At 33.5% G+C, this 20,587-nt stretch overlaps 2 protein-coding genes across 2 annotated transcripts; both read left to right on the top strand.

Annotated features, from left to right (window-relative positions):
* The first annotated feature begins 851 nt into the window (after nucleotides 1-851).
* On the top strand, nucleotides 852-7,264 carry LOC130810588 (BRASSINOSTEROID INSENSITIVE 1-associated receptor kinase 1-like). Its single transcript, XM_057676702.1, has 12 exons — nucleotides 852-1,077; nucleotides 1,171-1,232; nucleotides 2,296-2,425; nucleotides 2,667-2,738; nucleotides 3,016-3,159; nucleotides 4,342-4,413; nucleotides 4,689-4,760; nucleotides 4,903-4,961; nucleotides 5,140-5,277; nucleotides 5,501-5,842; nucleotides 6,035-6,429; nucleotides 6,564-7,264. Exons 1-12 carry the CDS (start codon nucleotides 884-886, stop codon nucleotides 6,876-6,878), a joined length of 1,995 nt encoding a protein of 664 aa, XP_057532685.1. The 5' UTR covers nucleotides 852-883; the 3' UTR covers nucleotides 6,879-7,264.
* Nucleotides 7,265-10,685: 3,421 nt separating this feature from the next.
* Nucleotides 10,686-19,870, top strand: LOC130811108 (BRASSINOSTEROID INSENSITIVE 1-associated receptor kinase 1-like). The gene is made up of 12 exons (XM_057677282.1): nucleotides 10,686-10,843; nucleotides 11,005-11,330; nucleotides 12,285-12,417; nucleotides 12,504-12,575; nucleotides 13,183-13,326; nucleotides 14,703-14,774; nucleotides 14,892-14,963; nucleotides 15,049-15,125; nucleotides 17,529-17,660; nucleotides 17,743-18,084; nucleotides 18,592-18,986; nucleotides 19,247-19,870. Exons 2-12 carry the CDS (start codon nucleotides 11,243-11,245, stop codon nucleotides 19,565-19,567), a joined length of 1,848 nt encoding a protein of 615 aa, XP_057533265.1. The 5' UTR covers nucleotides 10,686-10,843; nucleotides 11,005-11,242; the 3' UTR covers nucleotides 19,568-19,870.
* The last annotated feature ends 717 nt before the right edge of the window (nucleotides 19,871-20,587 follow it).

The following is a 20,587-nucleotide window of genomic DNA, read 5'->3' as shown; positions in this document are numbered from 1 at the left end:
CTCTTATTATGTGATTTGTTCTAAGTTACAACATAGTTATGCGAATCTTGTTTAATTCGTCTTATTGTAGATTTTATTAATATCAACTTTTTATAATTTTTACTCAAGCACTATTAGAGAAATTTAAGATTGAAAACATGCATTGACAAATATGCCAAAACCAAATGGGAAAGTAAAAAAAATAAAAGGGAGTATTAATCATATAAAATACATAATTAAAAAAAATATATATTTTTGTTATCTTTAAGGTACATTTTCTCTATAAATCTAGTCGTTAACGAGCTATAGTAGTGTACTTGGTGTTTGATATGATTTTTTTACTATTTTTTTAAATATTTTTTGACTTTTGACTTTTTGATGTTAAAAAATCAAAAATTACGTTGATAAATGATTTTTAAGCAAAACTCAAAAGATGATCATAAAAGCTTTTTCATTATCTTTTGATATCATTTTGACATTATTTGACAATTATTCTCAAATAAATGGACGACATCCAACAACAAATTTTGTCAAACATATTTGTAAGCTGTAACATCTGAGTTGTTACTAATAACTAATACTAGTTAATAACCAACAACGAACTATCAATAACGTCCAAAATACTTCTCACGATTCATATCCATTGAAAATTCTGAGTATGTTTAATATATTCAATTGCACAGGACCCTAAAAAGTAAGGGATTCAATATTAATTTATTATTTAAAGATACAAAGTTATTAGAAAAATATTATAATTTTTAAAAATTACGCAGAACCTCAAAAAACTTTATTATTTTTTGTTGCGCCCCTCCTCATATCTATCCCACTTTTGCACCAAAAGTTTACAACTTGGTGTACCCCGAGGAAATATAGTAAGAGTTGAAACACGAAGGGGCCAAAGCCAATGAAAACATATATACTTCCTAGTTCCTACAAAATAATAACGGTCAACGACCGCGTCCACTGTTTGTATAATGACCAAAATAGTATCCCAAATCCCTACCGTTTCCTGCTTCTGATTTTTATTTGTTATGTTCCCACACTAATTCTTCTATTTTACATAACTTTTTGGTTCCAAGTCAAAGTAAAGGCTTTCATGTAATATTCATATGAAATCAAACATTAATAAGCTTTGCCCATTTTTAACAATATTCAAGCTGCTAATATGGAGTATATTGTGATTTCCAACAGGGGTTTTTATCTGTGTTTCATTTTAGTGTCCTATTTTTTCCTCAACACTTCTGCAAATGAAGGTTAGTCTTACTTTCTTTATGATTTTTGGTTTTAAAGATTTTTTTTTGGTGTTGATATTGTCTTTTTTCTTCTTTATTTTTTCTGGGTTTTTATCTTTGTTTGATTAGGATGGGTCGAACTATATGTCAACCAACCATTCTTTTGTGTTATAGGCTATGCAATTTGATTTTTATGAAGGTTTTTAATCAAATGCTTAAAGTAGGCAAGTTTGAGCTCCAAAGTTGATAACCTATTTTTTGAGGGGCTTGTTTGGATGAGAGGTCTTCTTGATGTATGGTCTCAACATAGCAATTTCATGAGTTATAATTAGAGGTGGTTAATGGGGCGAGTCGGACAACAAATTGAGAGCTGAACTATATTTATAATAAGGCGGGAGGTGTTCATTCAGGTCATCGGGTCAATTTCAGGTTAGGTGTTTCGAGTCGGATCAAAATCAGATTTTATGTCCATATTGATTTTTACATTATTTTAAATTCATTTTGAAATCGGGTTGAATCGAATTTGGTTCTAATGTTAGGTGAATATTAGATCATCGGTTTGTTTTAAACACCTATAAGGCGGGTCATTATTGGGACTTATAGAGGATTGAGTGATGAAGGGAAAGATGAACAATAACACTTACGTTTGCTAGATTTTCTGATTTTTCCTAGGAACCTCCTTAGTCTCCTTAGTCCTTACAGGCCGGTTTGGTTATTGATATTAAATGGTGATCATACAAATGAATTTCACTTTTAATTTTCATAAAAATATGTTATGTCATTACCAAGATAGTGGAGCACTTACCCTCAAACAATTTAAACAATTTATTTCCCTTATTACCACTTAATGACACCTTTCCAAATAGTAACGAATGAGAATGAATATTATGAAGAAAAAATTAATTAGAGTATAACAATCATGATCATACACCTTGTTAAGTAGTTTTACTAATCCAAATTACATATGAATTTTCATTACCATTCATATGATCCTTTAAAATCAGCAATCAAATGGGTCGTTACAATATTATGGCATTGCTTAATTGTAGTAGCTTTTAATGATGATTTGTTACCTATAATGCAGTCCAAGCTTTATATGCTTTCAAAATCAATTTGGCTGACCCTGATGGGATGTTGGACAACTGGGATACTGCCCTTGTCAGTCCTTGCTCATGGCACTATGTTATTTGTAAAGATGAAAGTGTCGTCGAACTGTAAGTTTTACTTATAATTCTAATAGAACAGTGTAACATGATTCGCTAGCTAATTTGCTTTTTAAATTCATGATTCGCTCAAATTTGTCCAAGAACAGCCTAAAACCGATCATAATTTCCTTTTTTCGATTCGCAATTTATGAGGAGAGTAGCGAATCATGTGACACTGTTCTCTAATGTACTACTTTTAATTGTGATTCTTGCTGATAATAGCATTGCTCATCAAGCTTTATTGTTTCAGTGGCCTTGGAAATTTGAAGCTATCTGGTTCACTTGCTCCTGAACTTGGCCAGCTCCCAAATCTCCGAGGATTGTAAGTTTAATTAACATAATTCACTAGATATTTCATTTTTTGAATTCGCGATTCGCATAAATTTTCCCAAGAATAGTCTAAAATCGACTATAATTCTGATGCTTAGATTGATGTCCGTGATGTATCATGTATGGTCGAATTGAGATCTTTTCAGAACATGTTTTGAGATCTTCAAGTTATCTCAAAAGATGATCAAATGTTACAGCATATCTTACTTTGTGCTAGTTTTCAGGTTGAGCTATGTTAATGTTTGTTTCGCCTTTCCATTCTTCTACAGGGCACTCTACAACAACAGTATAACTGGTATAATACCTCCTGAACTCGGGAATTTGGTTAACTTAGAACGTTTGGATCTCAGTTTTAACAATCTTACCGGTCCTATTCCTTATATGTTGGGCAATCTCCTTAAACTTCGAAACTTGTATGAATTCATTCTTTCGTATATTTTGTTGCGTTTTCTTCTCAATCTTAGTGATTTGTTGCAATAAATAAAAGATGTGGCTAGCATGGTATGTTAGAGTATATAATATATTCTGGAATCTCAACCATCGCTTAAGCTGATGGTTAAAGCCCCAAAATATGTTATAAACTCTAATATGGTGAAACTCTCTGACTTACTATTCCCATCTTTGTCCCATACTTGGTAATTGTTAGTTTGTTGTTATCTAAGATCTATTAGTATCATGATTAACATTTCAATTGTTGAACACCCTTAATTATTAACCACAACACTGATCGATAGAACTTATAGAGTATAGCATATCGTGGGGCTACAACCATCCGTTTCAGCTTTTAGCCGAGTTGGTTTTTTAACATGATATTAAAAGCCAATTGGACAAAAAGTCACAGGTGTAAATCACATTCACCCGTCACTTAAGTTGAATTTTTACCGCCAGGTACAAGGAGAGTATGTGCTGTCTCTACACCTCTAGTCCAAAGGGCTTTGTGTAAGAGGGCGCGATAGAGAATAAAACATGTCATGAGGATACAATCATTAGCGTTAACTATTCATTGAGTTGATTTTTGTGTGTTTTTCTCTTTCAAAAAGGGAAAAATGGAGAAAAGAACATAAACAAAGTGTATATTAGTAGTTTAGCAGACTTGCTTACAGTAAAAGGATAGTTCTCAATTTACACTCATGCACATACATTTATTTTCAGTTTCTTTTCTTTTCTAAAATGCCTTTCATCATTAATAGTCATTTTCAGGATCTTGTCCTATTTTGAAGTGACTATGCAATGATACGATATTTGGATTTACGAAAGGGTAAAATAATAATTTTCATGTTAGGGAAGACTTGGGGAAAAAGTTACTAGTTTATTATAAATAAGGGGAATTAGAGACCCATAATCATGAAGAAAATTAGTAAACACATTGTGGGTGAGTTTTATACTCAATGGGAGATCTCAAGCGTCTCGAATAGCTTGATCTATCGCTTCTTGTTATGCTTTTAGGGTTGTAAACTTTCTTTTATCGTCCAATCAATAGTATATTACTCTTTTGTCATTTTGTCATTTCAATTTCTATTTTACTGTTTTAGTCCAAATTACCAGTTCATAGCAGACTAACTCAATATTGTTTTATGTATGTTTTACAATGATAGAAAGTTGAATTACAATAAACTGTCCGGAAATATACCTATGTCATTGACTGTCATACCAAGTTTGACTAACCTGTGAGTGTTTATTTCCTCTCTTTATTTCTTTTAGAATAATATATTAACAGGCCGTTTGGTTATTAGTATAAAATGATAGTAATAAAATCAATTTTGGTTTTAATTTTTATAAAATATGTTGTCATTTCCATGGTAATAGAGCTTTCAAACTTAAACACGTGTAAGTAGTTCTATTCACACCATTTAATACTAACAACCAAACGAATTGTAAGTCTTTCATGAACAACTTTTTGTAGGATTAGTTACAAAAGGTATACAATGTAACTTTCTTATAGTGATTTGTCTTTCAACCAGCTAAACGGAGATGTTCCTGTCAACGGATCTTTCGCAAAGCTCTCAAATTCAAGGTTAATTGTTTTTCGCTCGTTTTTGACTTCCCAAAATGTAACTAACATTGGGGAGATTTTGATCCATATTGTTTGGATTAAGGTTATGACGTTGGTGTGTTGAGAAGATTTAAACGTCCTGTTATCATGTTTCTTGTTTCAGTTTTGCTGGCAATCCAAATTTGAGGATGCCTCTTACGAGTCCATCTCGGATCCCATCAGGTTTGCTTTCCTTGTACTTTCATGATGATGGTTAAGTGGTTGTGTTTCCATATGAAACATATTTTGATAGAGCGTTTTTTGACTCGAGAGTTCTATGTATTTACCCTCGATGAAGAAAAGTCGAGCAATTTTGTAAAGATTTATGTTTGCAAAGGAATCTTATGAACATTTTTTTCAGGAAAAAGTAATCCAATTGGAGCTATCGTTGGAGGGATTGCTGCCGGTGTCATTCTTCTCTTCGCCATTCTGGTAGGTACCCTTGTTTGGAGGCAGAGGCAAAATAGAAAACGCAAAGAAAATTTCATCGATATTCCTGGTAAGTCGACATGTCGGTACAGTTGTGACTTGATTCATTTTGGTACTACTATGGTTGTTCTGTGCTACTCGTACTCATGAACTAATATCTAACACGTAGTGCCGAAACTGAACATTTAAAAGTCATGTCCACGTCTAAGTATTGAGGCATGACACGACTACACGAGTCCGAGTAACATAGCGTTTGAAATACTGAGCCTTGTTTGTTATGCTATTGATCATAGATGAAGAACACCCGGAACTTTGTCAGGGACAACTGAAAAGATACACTTTCAAAGAATTACAAATTGCAACTGATAATTTTAGCAACAAAAACTTCATTGGTCGAGGTGGATTTGCTAACGTTTATAAGGGACGTTTGGCTGACGGTACCATTGTAGCAATCAAAAGACTTAAAGAAGAAGCTGCACAAGGTGGAGAAATCCAGTTTCAAACCGAGGTTGAAATGATTAGCCTTGCTATACACCGCAATTTGATTCGCTTGTACGGTTTTTGCACCACGCCTGTGGAGAGATTGCTCGTCTATCCTTTGATGCCTAATGGAAGTGTAACATCATGTTTGAGAGGTATATACATTCACTATCTATACCGAGTAATGGCTCTGTTTGACACACTCCTCCATTCCTTTGAGTTAGCTTCCCGCGATTTGAAACGCGAGAGCTTTTGGTGGGCGGTGTGGCAAACTCAATGAGATGCCGGGAAAAATCTTTACTCCGTCCCCAAAACTTAGATAGTGTTATCGTTTGATTCTCTTGTAGAACGCCTAACATCACAACCACCGCTTAGTTGGGAAGTGAGGAAGAGGATTGCATTGGGAGTTGCTAGAGGACTTGCTTATTTGCACGAACATTGTGACCCGAAAATCATCCATCGTGATGTGAAGACCGATAACATATTCTTAGATGAGGAGTACGAAGCAGTTGTTGGAGACTTCGGTTTAGCAAAAATTATGGACTACAAACATACTCATGTTATAACAAAAGTATGTGGCACAGTTGGCCATATTGCACCTGAGTATTTCTCGACTGGAAAATCTTCGGAGAAAACTGATGTTTTCGGGTATGGAGCGATGCTTCTAGAGCTAATCACAGGTCAAAAGGCGTCTCATCTTCTTCCACCCGATAATGAACAGGATGTAACATGGTTGGAATGGGTATGTATATGTAATATGTATGTGTATAATGTATGAACTCTTTGCATGATTAGGAAAAACCCGAAAGAAATCGAGTACTTCCTATTCAAGTTCCAACGAAAAATAATGTGTGATCGATGTTGAATATGTTTTAGGTGAAAGGAGTTTTGGACGAAAAGAAATTGGAGGAATTAGTTGATCCCGAAATGCAAGACAATTACATTGAGGAAGAAGTTGAACAATTGATTCAAATTGCACTACTTTGTAGGCAAACTTGTCCGATGGCACGTCCAAAGATGTCCGAAGTTGTAAGGATGCTTGAAGGCGATGGTTTTGCTGAGCGATGGGCGAAATGGCAAGAGGAGGAGATGTTAGCTCAAAAAATAAAACGCATTCATCACTCTAACGTGATCCAGGTTCTCGATTCGACTTCTAATCTATCCCCTATTGTATTGTCTAGTGCCAGATGATACTACTTTTTATTGGTTCATATCTTTGAATGTATCTAAATGCCCTTTTTGTTTTGGTATTGTTTATATACACGGTGCACATAATAGTATTTTTTAAAACTCATTTGGAGTAAAAACTCCTTTTGTCCCTTTTGTTCTTGGCACTAGACCTTAGCGTTAAATTCATTATTTATGGGAGCTAACATCGCTAAATGCTGATAGTGATTTCATATTCTATCTTTTTATTTTATCTACAACTCACTTTATCTATTTATTAGATATTCCTCTTTGCATGTTTTATCTTTTTTTCCGTCTTTCATTATATAATGAATTTAATAATAAAAATATTGTAATATTAATAAAAGTATAATGTATGATTACTTGTATGAAAGGGGAACACGTTTATGGAATTTTCAAAATGTGCATTGTATCGAACTAAAGTATGACTTAATCAAGTGTATAAAATATAGTTTTCAATATTATATCAAAATTCAAAGGATAATCTAATTGTTGACAAAGAAAACTATCATCAATAATTACTACTTACTAGTATACAATTCAAAGAAAACTATCATCATTGATAATATAAAAAATTAATATTAGTTTTTTAAAATATTAACTATATTTTTGATTGAAATAATCTTTACATAATGTTAAAGGTTAATATGATTAAAAAAATCATAAATATAGAATCTTAATTCGCAATCTATCTTAACCATAATTCGAATCATTTATAAAATTCAATTAATATTTAATTTTTTAACATATAAAAATAATGTGCAAATTTTATTACAAATAATAAATATTTAAATTACTTTATACTAATATTCTAAATTGAGGCAATCTTTAATTGAAAGAAAGCAGCCATGTGCATAGCGAAAGGTTAAAGTTGGCGCACTCTTAATAAACTACTCCGTAAAGAAGTTGAAAAGTAATGCTACATTGACTTGGATCATCGACTAACCATCACTTGGTCCCATCCCTTAAGAAATTGTCATATTGTTTCCTCGTCACTTTCTTTTATTCTCACTCTTTTAACATTTTTACATAATTTAAATAGTTTGCTTTTTAACAGAATTATCTTAGATATTTTAAATATCAATGAGATATATTTCGATTAAAATCCTAATTTGCTAATTTAACTCAATTAACCAATAAAATATAATAAATTAATAATATTTTTATACCTAAATTCAGTAATTTTCTCTGAACCAGAATATACCAAATAATATGAGGTAACCATTAACTAAATTCTAAAATAACAATCAAAAACACTACAATGAAGTCATTAACAAGGTAATAAATAACTATTGTTTATGATAATTATTGACATGAATTATATATGTGTTACGCATGTTGCTCTTTTAAATAAAAATAATATTTTAATATAGAATTAAAAAGTGTATATATTACAACATTGGGCCCTTAAAAACGGGGCCCTGAACCGACGCTCGTGTAGCTCTTGCTACATAGCCGACCCTGCTTTTTAATTTTTATACAATATACAACTATGACAATATATTGATTGAAGACAAAGGGAATATAAATTAATCACTTCTATAGAGAATTGACCTTATCTTTATTAGAACATGTATAACTTTTTTTTTGAAAAGATACACAACTTTTCTCGAATAAGATTTTAAAATTAATTTTCAGTGTATCTTTTTTTAGCCATGTTCTTCCATCGGTCAATCTTGTACAAGTTCCTATTAGGTAAATGACCAAAAGTTAGTGCGAAGAGACATCAAATTCCTTAGTTTTAATCTTATTAGGTCCGTCCAAGAAGATCCAAATAAGATTAGCTTAACTTAGTTTTAAAAATAGTTTCCGTAAATTGGGGTGTTTGTGTGTGTGATGATTTTAGTCTTCACTACTCATACAATACCTCCGCTAATTCTGAATGTCACTTTCTCTTATGTCTCTATTTACACTTCCACCTTTGCTTAATTATGTGATTCTTGTGATATTTGTTAGTGATAAAAGGATATATATTTTTAAGAATTTTAAACATCCATTTACGTTATTAGTTGAATTAATTTCTTAATAGTTATATTATGGAAAACTCAAATTAGACTAAGTTTAATACTTTCTTTATCCCCACAAAATTATTCCTCTTTTTATAGAATAAATATTATTTATGGTTGAAGAATTAAATAAAATACAAATTGATGGGAAAAAAAAAAATGAATGATTAGGCTTAGTTTTAAGTAAAATTCTTCCATAGGTTGGTTTACATATGCCAATCAATATGATTGTACTTAATTGTACTTGTCAAATAAAAATATTTATAATTTTCAGTAGATCGTGTTAGGCAAATTGATTTTTTAGCTTTTGTATTTTTGATTTGCAAACAACCAAACAAGTGTTTAGTATATGACTAAGTCAAAATCCAAGAGTTGCTATGAGTTCTTTATACATTGTTTTTCTATTTTTAATCTATGATTTTTATAAACATAAGATGGAAGTTATAAAAATGCGTATACTGAGGTGGATGTGTAGGCACATATTGATGGATCGTATTAGGAATTAAGAGTTTAGAGATAAAATAGGGGTACCCCTATTTCTGGAATAATGCGCGAAAATAGATTGAGATGGTTTGGACATGTGCAGAGAAAGACTCTCGCCACCCCTATAAGGAGAGTAGAAAGCATTATAGTAGAGGGTAAGAGGAGTCAAGAAAGACCATGAGAATTTGGGATGAGCAGAAAAAAGTTGACTTGCGTGAGCTAAACCTCTCCGAGGGCCTGACTAGGGATAAAGGTAGTTGGAAGCATCATATCCATATTTTAGATTACTGATGTCCTCGTAGATTACCTCTCTGTATTCTTACCATCCTGCTCCACTCGTTTCCTTTATTAGTTTTTTTTGCCCCCTTTTATTTTTTTAGGTGGGTCTACTTGTTTATAAGCCTTTTTATCTTTCCCGTGTAGTTACGTTTCCGTATCTTTTTCGAGCCGGGAGACTCCTTTGGTCGCGTTCTCTATGATAATGAGTTGTCGTCGTTCTTCCCTCCCCGGACCCTGTCCATAGTTTTTTCTATGAGCGAGATATACTGGGTTGAATGATAATGATTATCGTTTAAAACAACCAACAACCAACAACCAATCAACAACCAACAATACACGTGTCATTTTCGAATTAAATCAATACGAATTATCCTCAACTTGAGTTTAAATGGTTTAATTTAACAATTTACCATCCAAAAATAATTTGAGAGTATTAGAGATTTGTGATAATTTTGAGGGTATTATAAAAATACGTTAAATTCTCGAGCTAGGTCACAATCGCTACCTCTTTATCTCATTTGATAAGAGTATAGTTTATCATCAGTCAATCCTTCACAAATTTTTATCATAATTTTTAATGAACAAAATACTTTAGACGTGATAATAACGACGATAGACATGTATTAAATTTTCAGAATTTACATTAGAATACAAGATTAATAAAAGAGTTAAGTAAAATTAAACACATTTCTAAAAAAGTAATACTTCTTCTCCAACCAAAAAAACTCGGTTCTCCTTGGAGAGGAGGTGGAATATTCATACAAGTTTACAATTCAAAATGAGAAAGAATCAAAGAATGAAACGAATTGGCAATAATTAAAGACAACACAACCCACATCCAAGGAGTTAAAAAAAAAGACCGTTAAAACACAATATTTAAAATGACTAAAATACCCCTACTAAATAAAAAATACTCCAAAAATAGCAATTGTCACTACTAAAAATAAACAAAGTCAAAGGCTATAATTGGAAATTGCATACAACCAATTAAAGAAAAGTAAAATCCAATTAATGGGGCAGAAAAAAAAAAGAAAAAAGGAAAAAAAAGAAAGAAAGAAGAAGAAGAAATGGAAGTAGGAATACGCTGACCAGCCAGAAATCGTTGACTATTTTCTCTCTCTTACTTTCTCTCTCCTCTTATTCGTCTTCTTCCTTAGGCAAACTCCCTTCTCGTTGCTGCTGCTGCTTCCTCTATTTCTCGTAACTTTCTGATTTCCCTTTTTTAATTCAATTTTATTTTTGATTTTTATCAATTTTATTTTGGTAGTTCGTTCTTCAAGTTTGATTAATTATTGTAGTAGTAAATTGAATTTGATTTAATTTAAGTTAATACCCACCAGTTTTTTTCTCTTAATTTGCAGTTTTTGATCGTTCAAGGTTAATAAGCTAAGGACTAAAGAGAGAGAGAGAGGCAGAAATAAATGAGAGTTGACTGGGAAGTCCTTTGATTTACTTGTTAATTTATATCAGTTTTTGGTAGAATTTTTTGGGTTGGTGATTGGAATTGAATTGAAGGGTTTTAGTAAGAGGGTATTTTACTATCTAGGGTTTTGGTGGATGTTATTTGTTGGGTTATGTGTGGAAGATCCAGTAAGCTAAATGGAACAAGGGGTTTCTTCAATTTGGCACACTTTGTGTTTGATTTTGCTCTTTAGTTACTTTCATCATGCCTCCCCAAATGCTGAAGGTATTCCTCTTTCTTTTCTAATTTTCATTTATTAAGTTTGATTATTGGTTTGTAATTAAGCTCTTATTTTTTAATAATTGTTATTTTGCCATCTTTTATATGTTGCTATTATAAAAATGAATTGGGATTATTCGATTACACTTGTTACTGTGATGGTTGATTAGAGTGTGAATCACATAGGATAAGATGAGAAGTTGGATACTAAAAGTTCTTATGACCATTGAGTATGAATTTGATTTTTAGGACAATATGAGGGCTAGTTGTTCGAATAGCTTTAATGGTAGGCTGTGTAGGTTGTGTATATGTAAAGATTGATGTATGAAGTTGCTCCATTCCGATTATTTAAGTTGTTAAGCGCTTCCATTAACTACTATGGAATGTTGAGTGAGGTGAACTCTTAATTAGTTTGTTTTTCCATGATACTTTAATGTTATTCCTTTAAATTAACGAGATGGTTCGAGACTTCGAGTTGTGTTCTGAATCATCTGATTTATGGAGTTTGCGAATTTGTAGTGAGTTTAAATGTGAGATGTTCAATGCTTCTTTGCCCCGCTCAAATTTGTTTGTGGTAATTAATTGATTAGGCAAGCGTAGGTTTATTCACAAATTGTTACGAGAGATGGTCTTTCCGAGAGACACATTAGATATATGTGTTAAATAGCCTAAATTAATACAAAATACAAATTAAAGAGAAAATAAGAATGTGGGCTTCTTGTTTTGAAGTGTCTCTCACAAGATTAGTTGTTATTTTGTTTTGGAAAGTTTGAATCTCTTAAGTAATTAGGAACTGTAGAGAATTATGTTTTGTTTTCAATAGTTACTTTGAGTCTGAAATCGAGTGAATCCACTTCCTAGATTTTTAGGTTTCTTATTGTCAACTGGTTTTTAAGAGAAGCTGTTGATGAAGTTTTGATATTTTCTCAACTTACGGGAATCTTGTTGTATGTAAAATAGGTGATGCTTTATATGCACTCAAGAACGGGTTGGCTGATCCTAATGGTGTATTACAAAGCTGGGATCCTACCCTTGTAAATCCTTGCACATGGTTCCATGTTACATGCAACAGTGATAACAGTGTCACTAGAGTGTGAGCAGCTAACCTTTTATTGCATAATGTGTTGGCTTGTGGATTTGTCTGAACTGAACTACTTACTGATCATTAAATGTTATCAGTGATCTTGGGAATGCTAATTTAACTGGGGAACTTGTTCAACAACTTGGTCAACTTTCAAATCTTCAGTACTTGTAAGTATTACTCATCAAACACAAGTTAATTTTCTGAAATTTCCACCTATTCATATCATAAATAGCGTACATCTGGCATCGACCTAGAGTTGACTAACATTTCTTGATTATTGTTTTCAATTGATATTCTTTTATGCTAATTTTGATTGGATTCCTTTTGAAGGAAAACACTCTACATTCTACTTTGTCATATAGTGTCATCTTGGACCTTGTGTTTAGAGTCCCTCTTTTTGGTTTTGGGTTCCAATTACTACTTTTATTAGAATGAATAGTGCTTTTGGCTAATGAACTTCTCCAGTCAAAGATTTGAAGTGTGTTAGTTGAGTCCACCCATCATTTGCCCTAAGTCAACTGTGGCTCTGTGAGATGCTTAGATACCCAGTGTGGCATTTTTTTATCTTTATCATGAAAAAAAGTTTGAGTGTAAACACATGTTGGTTTCTTGACGGAGAACTTAGTTGCGCTGACTGTTCATCATTTATGTGATAATCCAATGTCAATTTATCCCTTTTCATGCTATAGTTTTGACATCTTTATTGTTTTCTCCAGTATGGTACAGTTTTTAAAAGCTTTGTTGACACATTTTTTGTTTTGGTCTCTTTAACAGGGAGCTCTACAGTAATAATATAAGTGGTATAGTACCAAATGAACTTGGAAATTTGATGAATTTAGTGAGCTTGGATCTCTACTTGAACAAACTTTCTGGTCCCATTCCTGAAACACTGGGCAAGCTCCAAAGATTGCGGTTCTTGTATGAATACATCTCACCTTTTTTTAACTGTTGACATTGTAGTACTTTATTCATCTCCATTTTATTTATTTGTGATTAATCCTTGTGTGGATGTGATGAAATAATCTCAGTGTCAGTTCTCATCTATTTGTTTGGCATTATCAAGAGCGTAGTTTGCAACGCGTTTTCATTGTGGTTTTATTCGAAGTGCTACTATAATCATTATTATGATAAGAGTGTGCTGGGTTTACTAGTGTTTGTTCTTTCATTTATTATACCAAAGTTTTGCCGTTGCAATTACCATTACAATCACCATCTGAGCCACTCAATTGCAGATAGGCTTATTCCTCCTTCCGATTACCAGTCTGATTGCAAATAAATTGTTTACTTTTGACCTTTCACATTGAAACTGTCAAATGTAACCTTTTGGGAAATAGTTACAAACTTGGTTGCATATGTCTCAAATGCCTTGAAGGGTTTGATTTCAGAGGGAAGGAACATAAAGGAATCAAGATCAGGAAGAAAAAAAAGAAGGAAATCCTTGGGCATCTGTTATTTAAAGGGATGACGACTATATATTCCTGTGTTTCTCATCTCTTCTTCCAACATGAACCAAATCTCCACCATCTTCCATCCAATTCATCTATAGCAACTTCAACCTTAGACTTATGCTATGAGATCAGGCAATTGAGATCATTCGGCCCACCAAAATGCCAAAAGTTGGCCCAATAAGATATGAATTACAAGCAGGATTGGATATTGCTTGTGGTTTTTTCTCATTGATTTGCTTGCAGCTGTTGATGTGGTGATTTTTATGGACGGTTCAGGTACGGTGTTGTGTTTGTGTCTGGGTTTTGGATTTGAGTGTTGGAGGTGGAGATATTTGGTGATTTCTTAAAGGAGAACAAATACCGCCGAAAGTTAGAAATGTTGCTGTGTTTGTGGCTAGGGTTTGCAGGGTTAGAATTCAGATATGTGAAGGGGACAATAAACATTAGCCATATAATGTGGGATAGAATCACTTAGCTTATGTGTGAGCTAAGAAACAGAGAAATTAAGTTATTTGTAATCCTTTTTGGTGGTTGGTCGAGAGATACTTTTTGTGCTTTCTTTGCATTGAATTACTTCCCTTTAATAAAAGAGTTCAGAGTGGCTCAATAACATGGGTCATGTTGTGTATATCCGACCCTTAAACCCCACAGAATGGCATTGCGATAATGAAATATTAATGGAATGTTGTATCAAAAGAGATCAAAAACTATGATTTCTCGGCTGCTTTATATTTAATTGTTTTATCTGTCATAGGTGTTCTACACTGTTCAATTTATTCCACTAATAGCATCATACTAGTGTTTTATCCCAAAAGTTTATGTTTCATGACTCTTCTGCAAGGATAGGCGGCTGAACAACAACAGCTTGTCTGGGCAAATACCAAGATCATTAACTGCTATCACTACATTGCAAGTCCTGTAAGCTTCAGACCCATCTTTTCAATTCATCAATATGCAATATTTTTTTACTCTATATTTCTCTAGCACTTATCAAGAGGTGCTTAACATTTTATTTTCTTGCAATGTGGAGTGCAGTGATTTGTCATTTAACCATTTATCAGGAACTGTCCCTACCAATGGATCCTTTTCAATGTTTACTCCCATAAGGTCATTTACCTTCTTCTATATTTGTCAAAATTTTACTATTGCGATATAATTTCTTTATGTTTACGGTTCTGTTTCCTGTTTTCAGTTTTAATGGAAATAAAAAGTTGGTTATGCCAGCAACTCCATCTACTATAGTTCCAACTATGCCAAGTTCAAAATCAGGTTATCCTTTGACCAGATGGTGCTATTGTATTATTGGACATGCTGAATTGCTTTCTTCATTATATGTTGACTCCCATCTTCATGTTCTATTTTCTTATAAAATCACCAAAGCTGTCTTCCCATCAAATTGCACGAACCATTTCAAATCGATTAGCTATCAGATTACTTATTAATCACTTGGTTCGTCAACAATAATTTTTGTCCAACTTAAATCTAACTACGTGTTTGTTTTGAGGGACTTTTAATGTGGGGATGTGACTTTAAGGTTGAAATTGAAAAGTTTCTCGTTTGTTTGAAGGGAATGAGATTATAAATGTGGGAATATGACTATTAAGGTTGAGATTGAAAAGTTTGTTCTTTGTTTAAAGGGAATGGGACTGGGAAGGTTGGGAAATGGGAAATAGGAAAGATAAAGTCTTGTAAAAAATGTATTTGGGAAGGGTGGTATTTGGGGTTGAGACTTGGAGTTTATGCAAAAATACATATTTTCCATTAATGAAAGCAAAGGAAGATAGGATGAGTAAGGTTAAATTTGTAATTTTGTATTCTTTTTTTTAACCAATTCTCATTTTATTTTCATCCCTTACGAAACAAAGACATAAGACATTTTTTGTCTCACCTAAAGTCTCATCCCAAGTCTCATCTATAATTCTTACAATTTCCATTCCCTCAGAACAAACAATCCGTTGATGTATTTCTTTTACAAATAACAAGTTCTCAAGAAGTTTTACATTGTTAGGGAAAATAGCACCATAAGCATATGACAACTAAAAGATAATCTAAATAAATATAACAAGAATAAGAAACTTATCTTTTGAAGACCTCCCTCAATATTTCTCCAATGACAAGAATCATTCAAATAACCATGATGAAAACATAAAATAAAAACAGAAAAAACTCGAAATACCTGATTCTCTCCACGTAACTCAAAGTCTTTTCTTAAGCTTTATTTCTTCGACGAGGTGCTTGGAATTTAGTAGAAATAGCTCAAGAGATACAAAGAGAAAAATTCTCAATCCTTAGCACTTAGCCACTTAGGATAGAGATCAAACGTATGAATCGAACGATGAAGAATGACAAACTTGAACTCCAAAGTGATTTGAAAAGTTACGAAGGAGAACTTGTGTATTTAGAGAGATATCTTAGATCTATTTGTTACTTTCCTAATCAGAGACTTGAGGAGAAATCTGTATACCGCATGAAATCAACAAATGAAGAATTCTGAAAGTGCGACTTGGTGATTGGTCGAGCTTGGACTCGATGGGTCATCAAGCCCTTGGCTTTCTTTCCTTCATTTTTCTTTAAACAACAAAATAATAAACAAAAACATTGTTGAGCTCAAGCTTGTACTCGATGGGTCATTGACCCTCTGACATTTGTTTCTTTATTTTCCTTTTGTGTTCTACGTTATAATATATTCCACTACTTTTAACCTAGTAATTCCTCCATTCCTATTTGATATTCCCATTCGTTTTTTGCACAATTTTCAAAGCACGTTCGAATGTCAATATCTATAAATACATTTCATAAAAACTATATTATAAAGTTCTATATTTCGAGATGAATCTAACAAGATTTCACTTGGATATATTTTAACTTGTAGATATCCATGAAAAATCATGTACAAGTTTCTTTCTCCTTGAGTAGAACATTCTTTGTGGGAACATCAAATGGGAATGGAGGGAATTGTACATTGCTCCATTTGACCCAACATTTGTGCACTCTTATCCCCTTGACCTAAGTTAGATCAATTATTAGGAAACTGATCCCCGAATGCTCTAAATTCTTAACATACACTCCATAAAAAAGTGGTTTTCCATTCCTTTGTTCCTTAAACTTTGCTCAAGTGACAGGCATGGGTTTTAGCATTAACAGTTAAACACATTTCAATTTGACGGTTCAAGTCCTTTAAGCTTTTTTGTAATTTATCATTATTAATTTTTCCTTTCATTGCCTTTGGAGCAGATTTATGTTGGCTAACTGAACAGAAATAGCTGCTTATTCTCCACTGCCTCTTATAAACTCAAATTGAGCTTCTTTTTTAGCTTGCTAAATCATGTACACATCTTATTCATGTGAAGTTGCCAGGGTCAATCGGAAACAACCTCTTTGTTTTGACATGGATAAGGTTGCTTACATTAGACACCCCTAATCTCACTTAGGTGGGATCCTACGTGGATCACTTAATTGCATTGGGAAAATGGAATGTTGTGTTTCTTTTGCTTCTCTTGGAGCTAATTTAGGTTGTTTATGTTCATATATATAACTGTTAACTGGACATGAATTGCTTCTTATTCTCCCATCTGTCCTTTTGTAAATTAAGTTGAAAATTTATTTGTAAAATGGCGAAGACGGATATTTTGTGGAGAAGTCTGTGCTTGATGCATTTGTTTGTCTTTTCAGGTGCAAATAGTGCTACTGGAGCCATTGCTGGAGGTGTTGCTGCTGGTGCAGCTCTGCTATTCGCAGCTCCTGCGATTGCCCTTGCTTGGTGGCGACGGAGGAAACCTCAGGAGCATTTCTTTGATGTTCCTGGTCAGTGTAATTACTAAAGTATAGCTTTATGACAGAAAGATCACGACTTAGTAATCTGTTTTTGGTATTTCCCTGATTGCAGCTGAAGAAGATCCCGAAGTTCATCTGGGACAACTAAAAAGATTCTCCCTTCGTGAACTACAAGTTGCCACCGACAACTTTAGCCACAAAAATATCCTTGGCCGAGGTGGATTTGGAAAAGTTTACAAGGGACGCTTGGCTGACGGTTCTCTTGTGGCAGTCAAGAGACTCAAAGAGGAGCGCAACCAAGGCGGAGAACTCCAGTTCCAAACTGAAGTTGAAATGATTAGCATGGCTGTTCATCGAAATCTGCTCCGTTTGCGCGGATTTTGTATGACACCCACAGAAAGATTGCTCGTTTATCCATACATGGCTAATGGTAGTGTTGCATCATGTTTGAGAGGTATGTTTGCCGTCTTAAGAAGCTAGTTAAAGTGTTAACCCTAGTAGTTAAGACCATAGTAATTTGGAACGTGGAACGTAGCTGCGGTCCACGATTTGGGAACGTCTGTCCCCAATCACCACGAAAGGCCAAATCACTCACGGTGACGTCCCTGTGTAGAAAACATGCTTTAAAAGGTATTTTGACCCTCATTTTACAAATTAAAGGAAAAAGGAAGAAAAAACGAGATAGAAACCTAGAAAATGTAAAAATTTCCACTTATAAACAATTTCCTAAAGAAAAAAAGTCATTTTAATTTAATATTATTTTCAAATATATTTATTATACATAATGTATCACGTATCCAATCGTTCCCTAGCCAATTTAGGTTGCCTTCCTTGTTCCCGTTCCCCGTTCCAAACAGAATGTCGTTCCAGGTAACTATGATTAAGACAATGGTATGAACAGTTTTGGCTTACATCTCTTTAATAATTACTAATAGTTAGCTTATGTTTCACTTCATTGTAGAACGCCCGGAAACTCAACCACCACTGAATTGGGAAATCAGGAAGCGAATTGCTTTAGGATCTGCTAGAGGGCTTGCTTACTTGCATGATCATTGCGACCCTAAGATTATTCATCGTGATGTAAAAGCAGCAAATATATTATTGGATGAGGAGTATGAAGCAGTGGTGGGGGATTTTGGGCTGGCAAAACTGATGGATTACAAAGATACACATGTTACCACTGCTGTACGTGGCACAATCGGACATATAGCACCGGAGTATCTTTCAACCGGAAAATCAAATGAGAAAACTGATGTGTTTGGCTATGGCGTTATGCTTCTAGAGCTCATCACGGGGCAAAGGGCTTTCGATCTTGCTCGGTTAGCCAATGACGATGACGTTATGTTGCTAGATTGGGTATGTAGACAGTTTCCTTTTGCTGAATAATGAAAGATATCTCCAACTGGGATAAAATATCCATAACTTGTGTGGCAACCTTAAACTGCTGGTAGACCTACCCGGAAAATGACCTAAACCCGACCGAAAACCGGTGGGTTATAAGTCGGGATTTTGGACCTGTAATCTGAAACTAACCCGACTCAAATTACTGTCAAAAAAAAAAACTACGTCAAACCTGCCCGTAATGCAAATCTGATCGTTTTGACTCGTTTTTTCAGGTGAAAGGGCTTCTAAAAGAGAAGAAATTGGAGACCCTTGTGGATGCTGATATGCAGGGAAATTATATTGATGCCGAAGTTGAGCAGCTTATTAAAGTTGCCTTGCTTTGTACACAAGGCTCTCCGTTGGAACGACCCAAGATGTCAGAGGTGGTCAGAATGCTTGAAGGCGATGGCTTGGCGGAGAGATGGGAGGAATGGCAAAAGGAGGAAACGTTTCGTCAGGAAATCAACCACAACTACCCTCACCACCCTGGTGCCGAATGGATTCCAGACTCCACATTCAACCTTCGCCCTGATGAACTCTCGGGTCCTAGATGATATATTTGTATTTGTTAGTATATTCCAAATATATGTATTATCAAGTCTTTTTATAAGCTTTTATGTGTTGAAAAAAATTCATTTTCCCACTCATTTGTGAATATTTTTTTTCTTTTTTTCTTTTGTAGTGTATTCACAATGACTTACAGATACCATATGTCCATATGTTCTTGGTTGGAGTTTTTGTGGGTTCTAGGAACTACAGTTAGCACACTGTCATGAAATCACCATTTTTAATGTATTAATAAAAGAAAGATTTGGTTCCCACTTCAGCTTATTGGTATGCTTTGTATTGGGTTTTTTGCCTTATAAGTTATTCTCTCTGTCATCGTGAATTTGCAACATGAAAGAAATGACACAAAAATTAAGGAAAGATAAGTACACCATAAGAAATGAAAAAGTTTTAAAGTTAAAAGAACGGACAGTAAAAAGAAAGGGTAGCTTTCAAATGCAGCTTTATTAGTTGCTCTCTTTGTTGTCGCGAACTTGCATCATATAAGAATGACACAAAGATTAAGAAATAATACGTACACCACAATAAATGAAAATGTTTCAAAGTTAAAGAACGTATAACTAATTTAAATGAATAGGGAATGTAAATTAGAGAACAATGATGACAATGTCTCCTCTAATTAAATTTTGTTGCGTCTTTATAGGAAAATAAACTTGATACTCTGTTGTTGTTTAGTGTAACTATTGTGATTCAGGATTCAAGTGCATAAATATGAGAAATGAGAATTTGAGTAAAAATTTAGTGAGACTAAGAACATAACATAACCTTACCCATCAAGATTTTCAAATGTCTACTAATATAAAAACAGGTGCAATGTATGAAGTTTATTAATATAGAATTACTAATAAATATAAAATTTAAAGAAATATGCAATTACATAAATTCGTTATCAATAATCGATAAAAAAAATGTTTTTAATAACATGATTGTATAGATAATTATTACAATAAATTCTTAAATGAGACGGTCTCACGATGAGACAATCTTTATTGGGCTGACCCAATACA

The sequence above is a fragment of the Amaranthus tricolor genome, chromosome 4, assembly GCF_026212465.1.
Source record: "Amaranthus tricolor cultivar Red isolate AtriRed21 chromosome 4, ASM2621246v1, whole genome shotgun sequence".
NCBI lineage: Eukaryota > Viridiplantae > Streptophyta > Magnoliopsida > Caryophyllales > Amaranthaceae > Amaranthus > Amaranthus tricolor.
The sequence above is the reverse complement of the archived record's forward strand: the minus strand, read 5'-3'. Positions and strand labels throughout refer to the sequence as shown.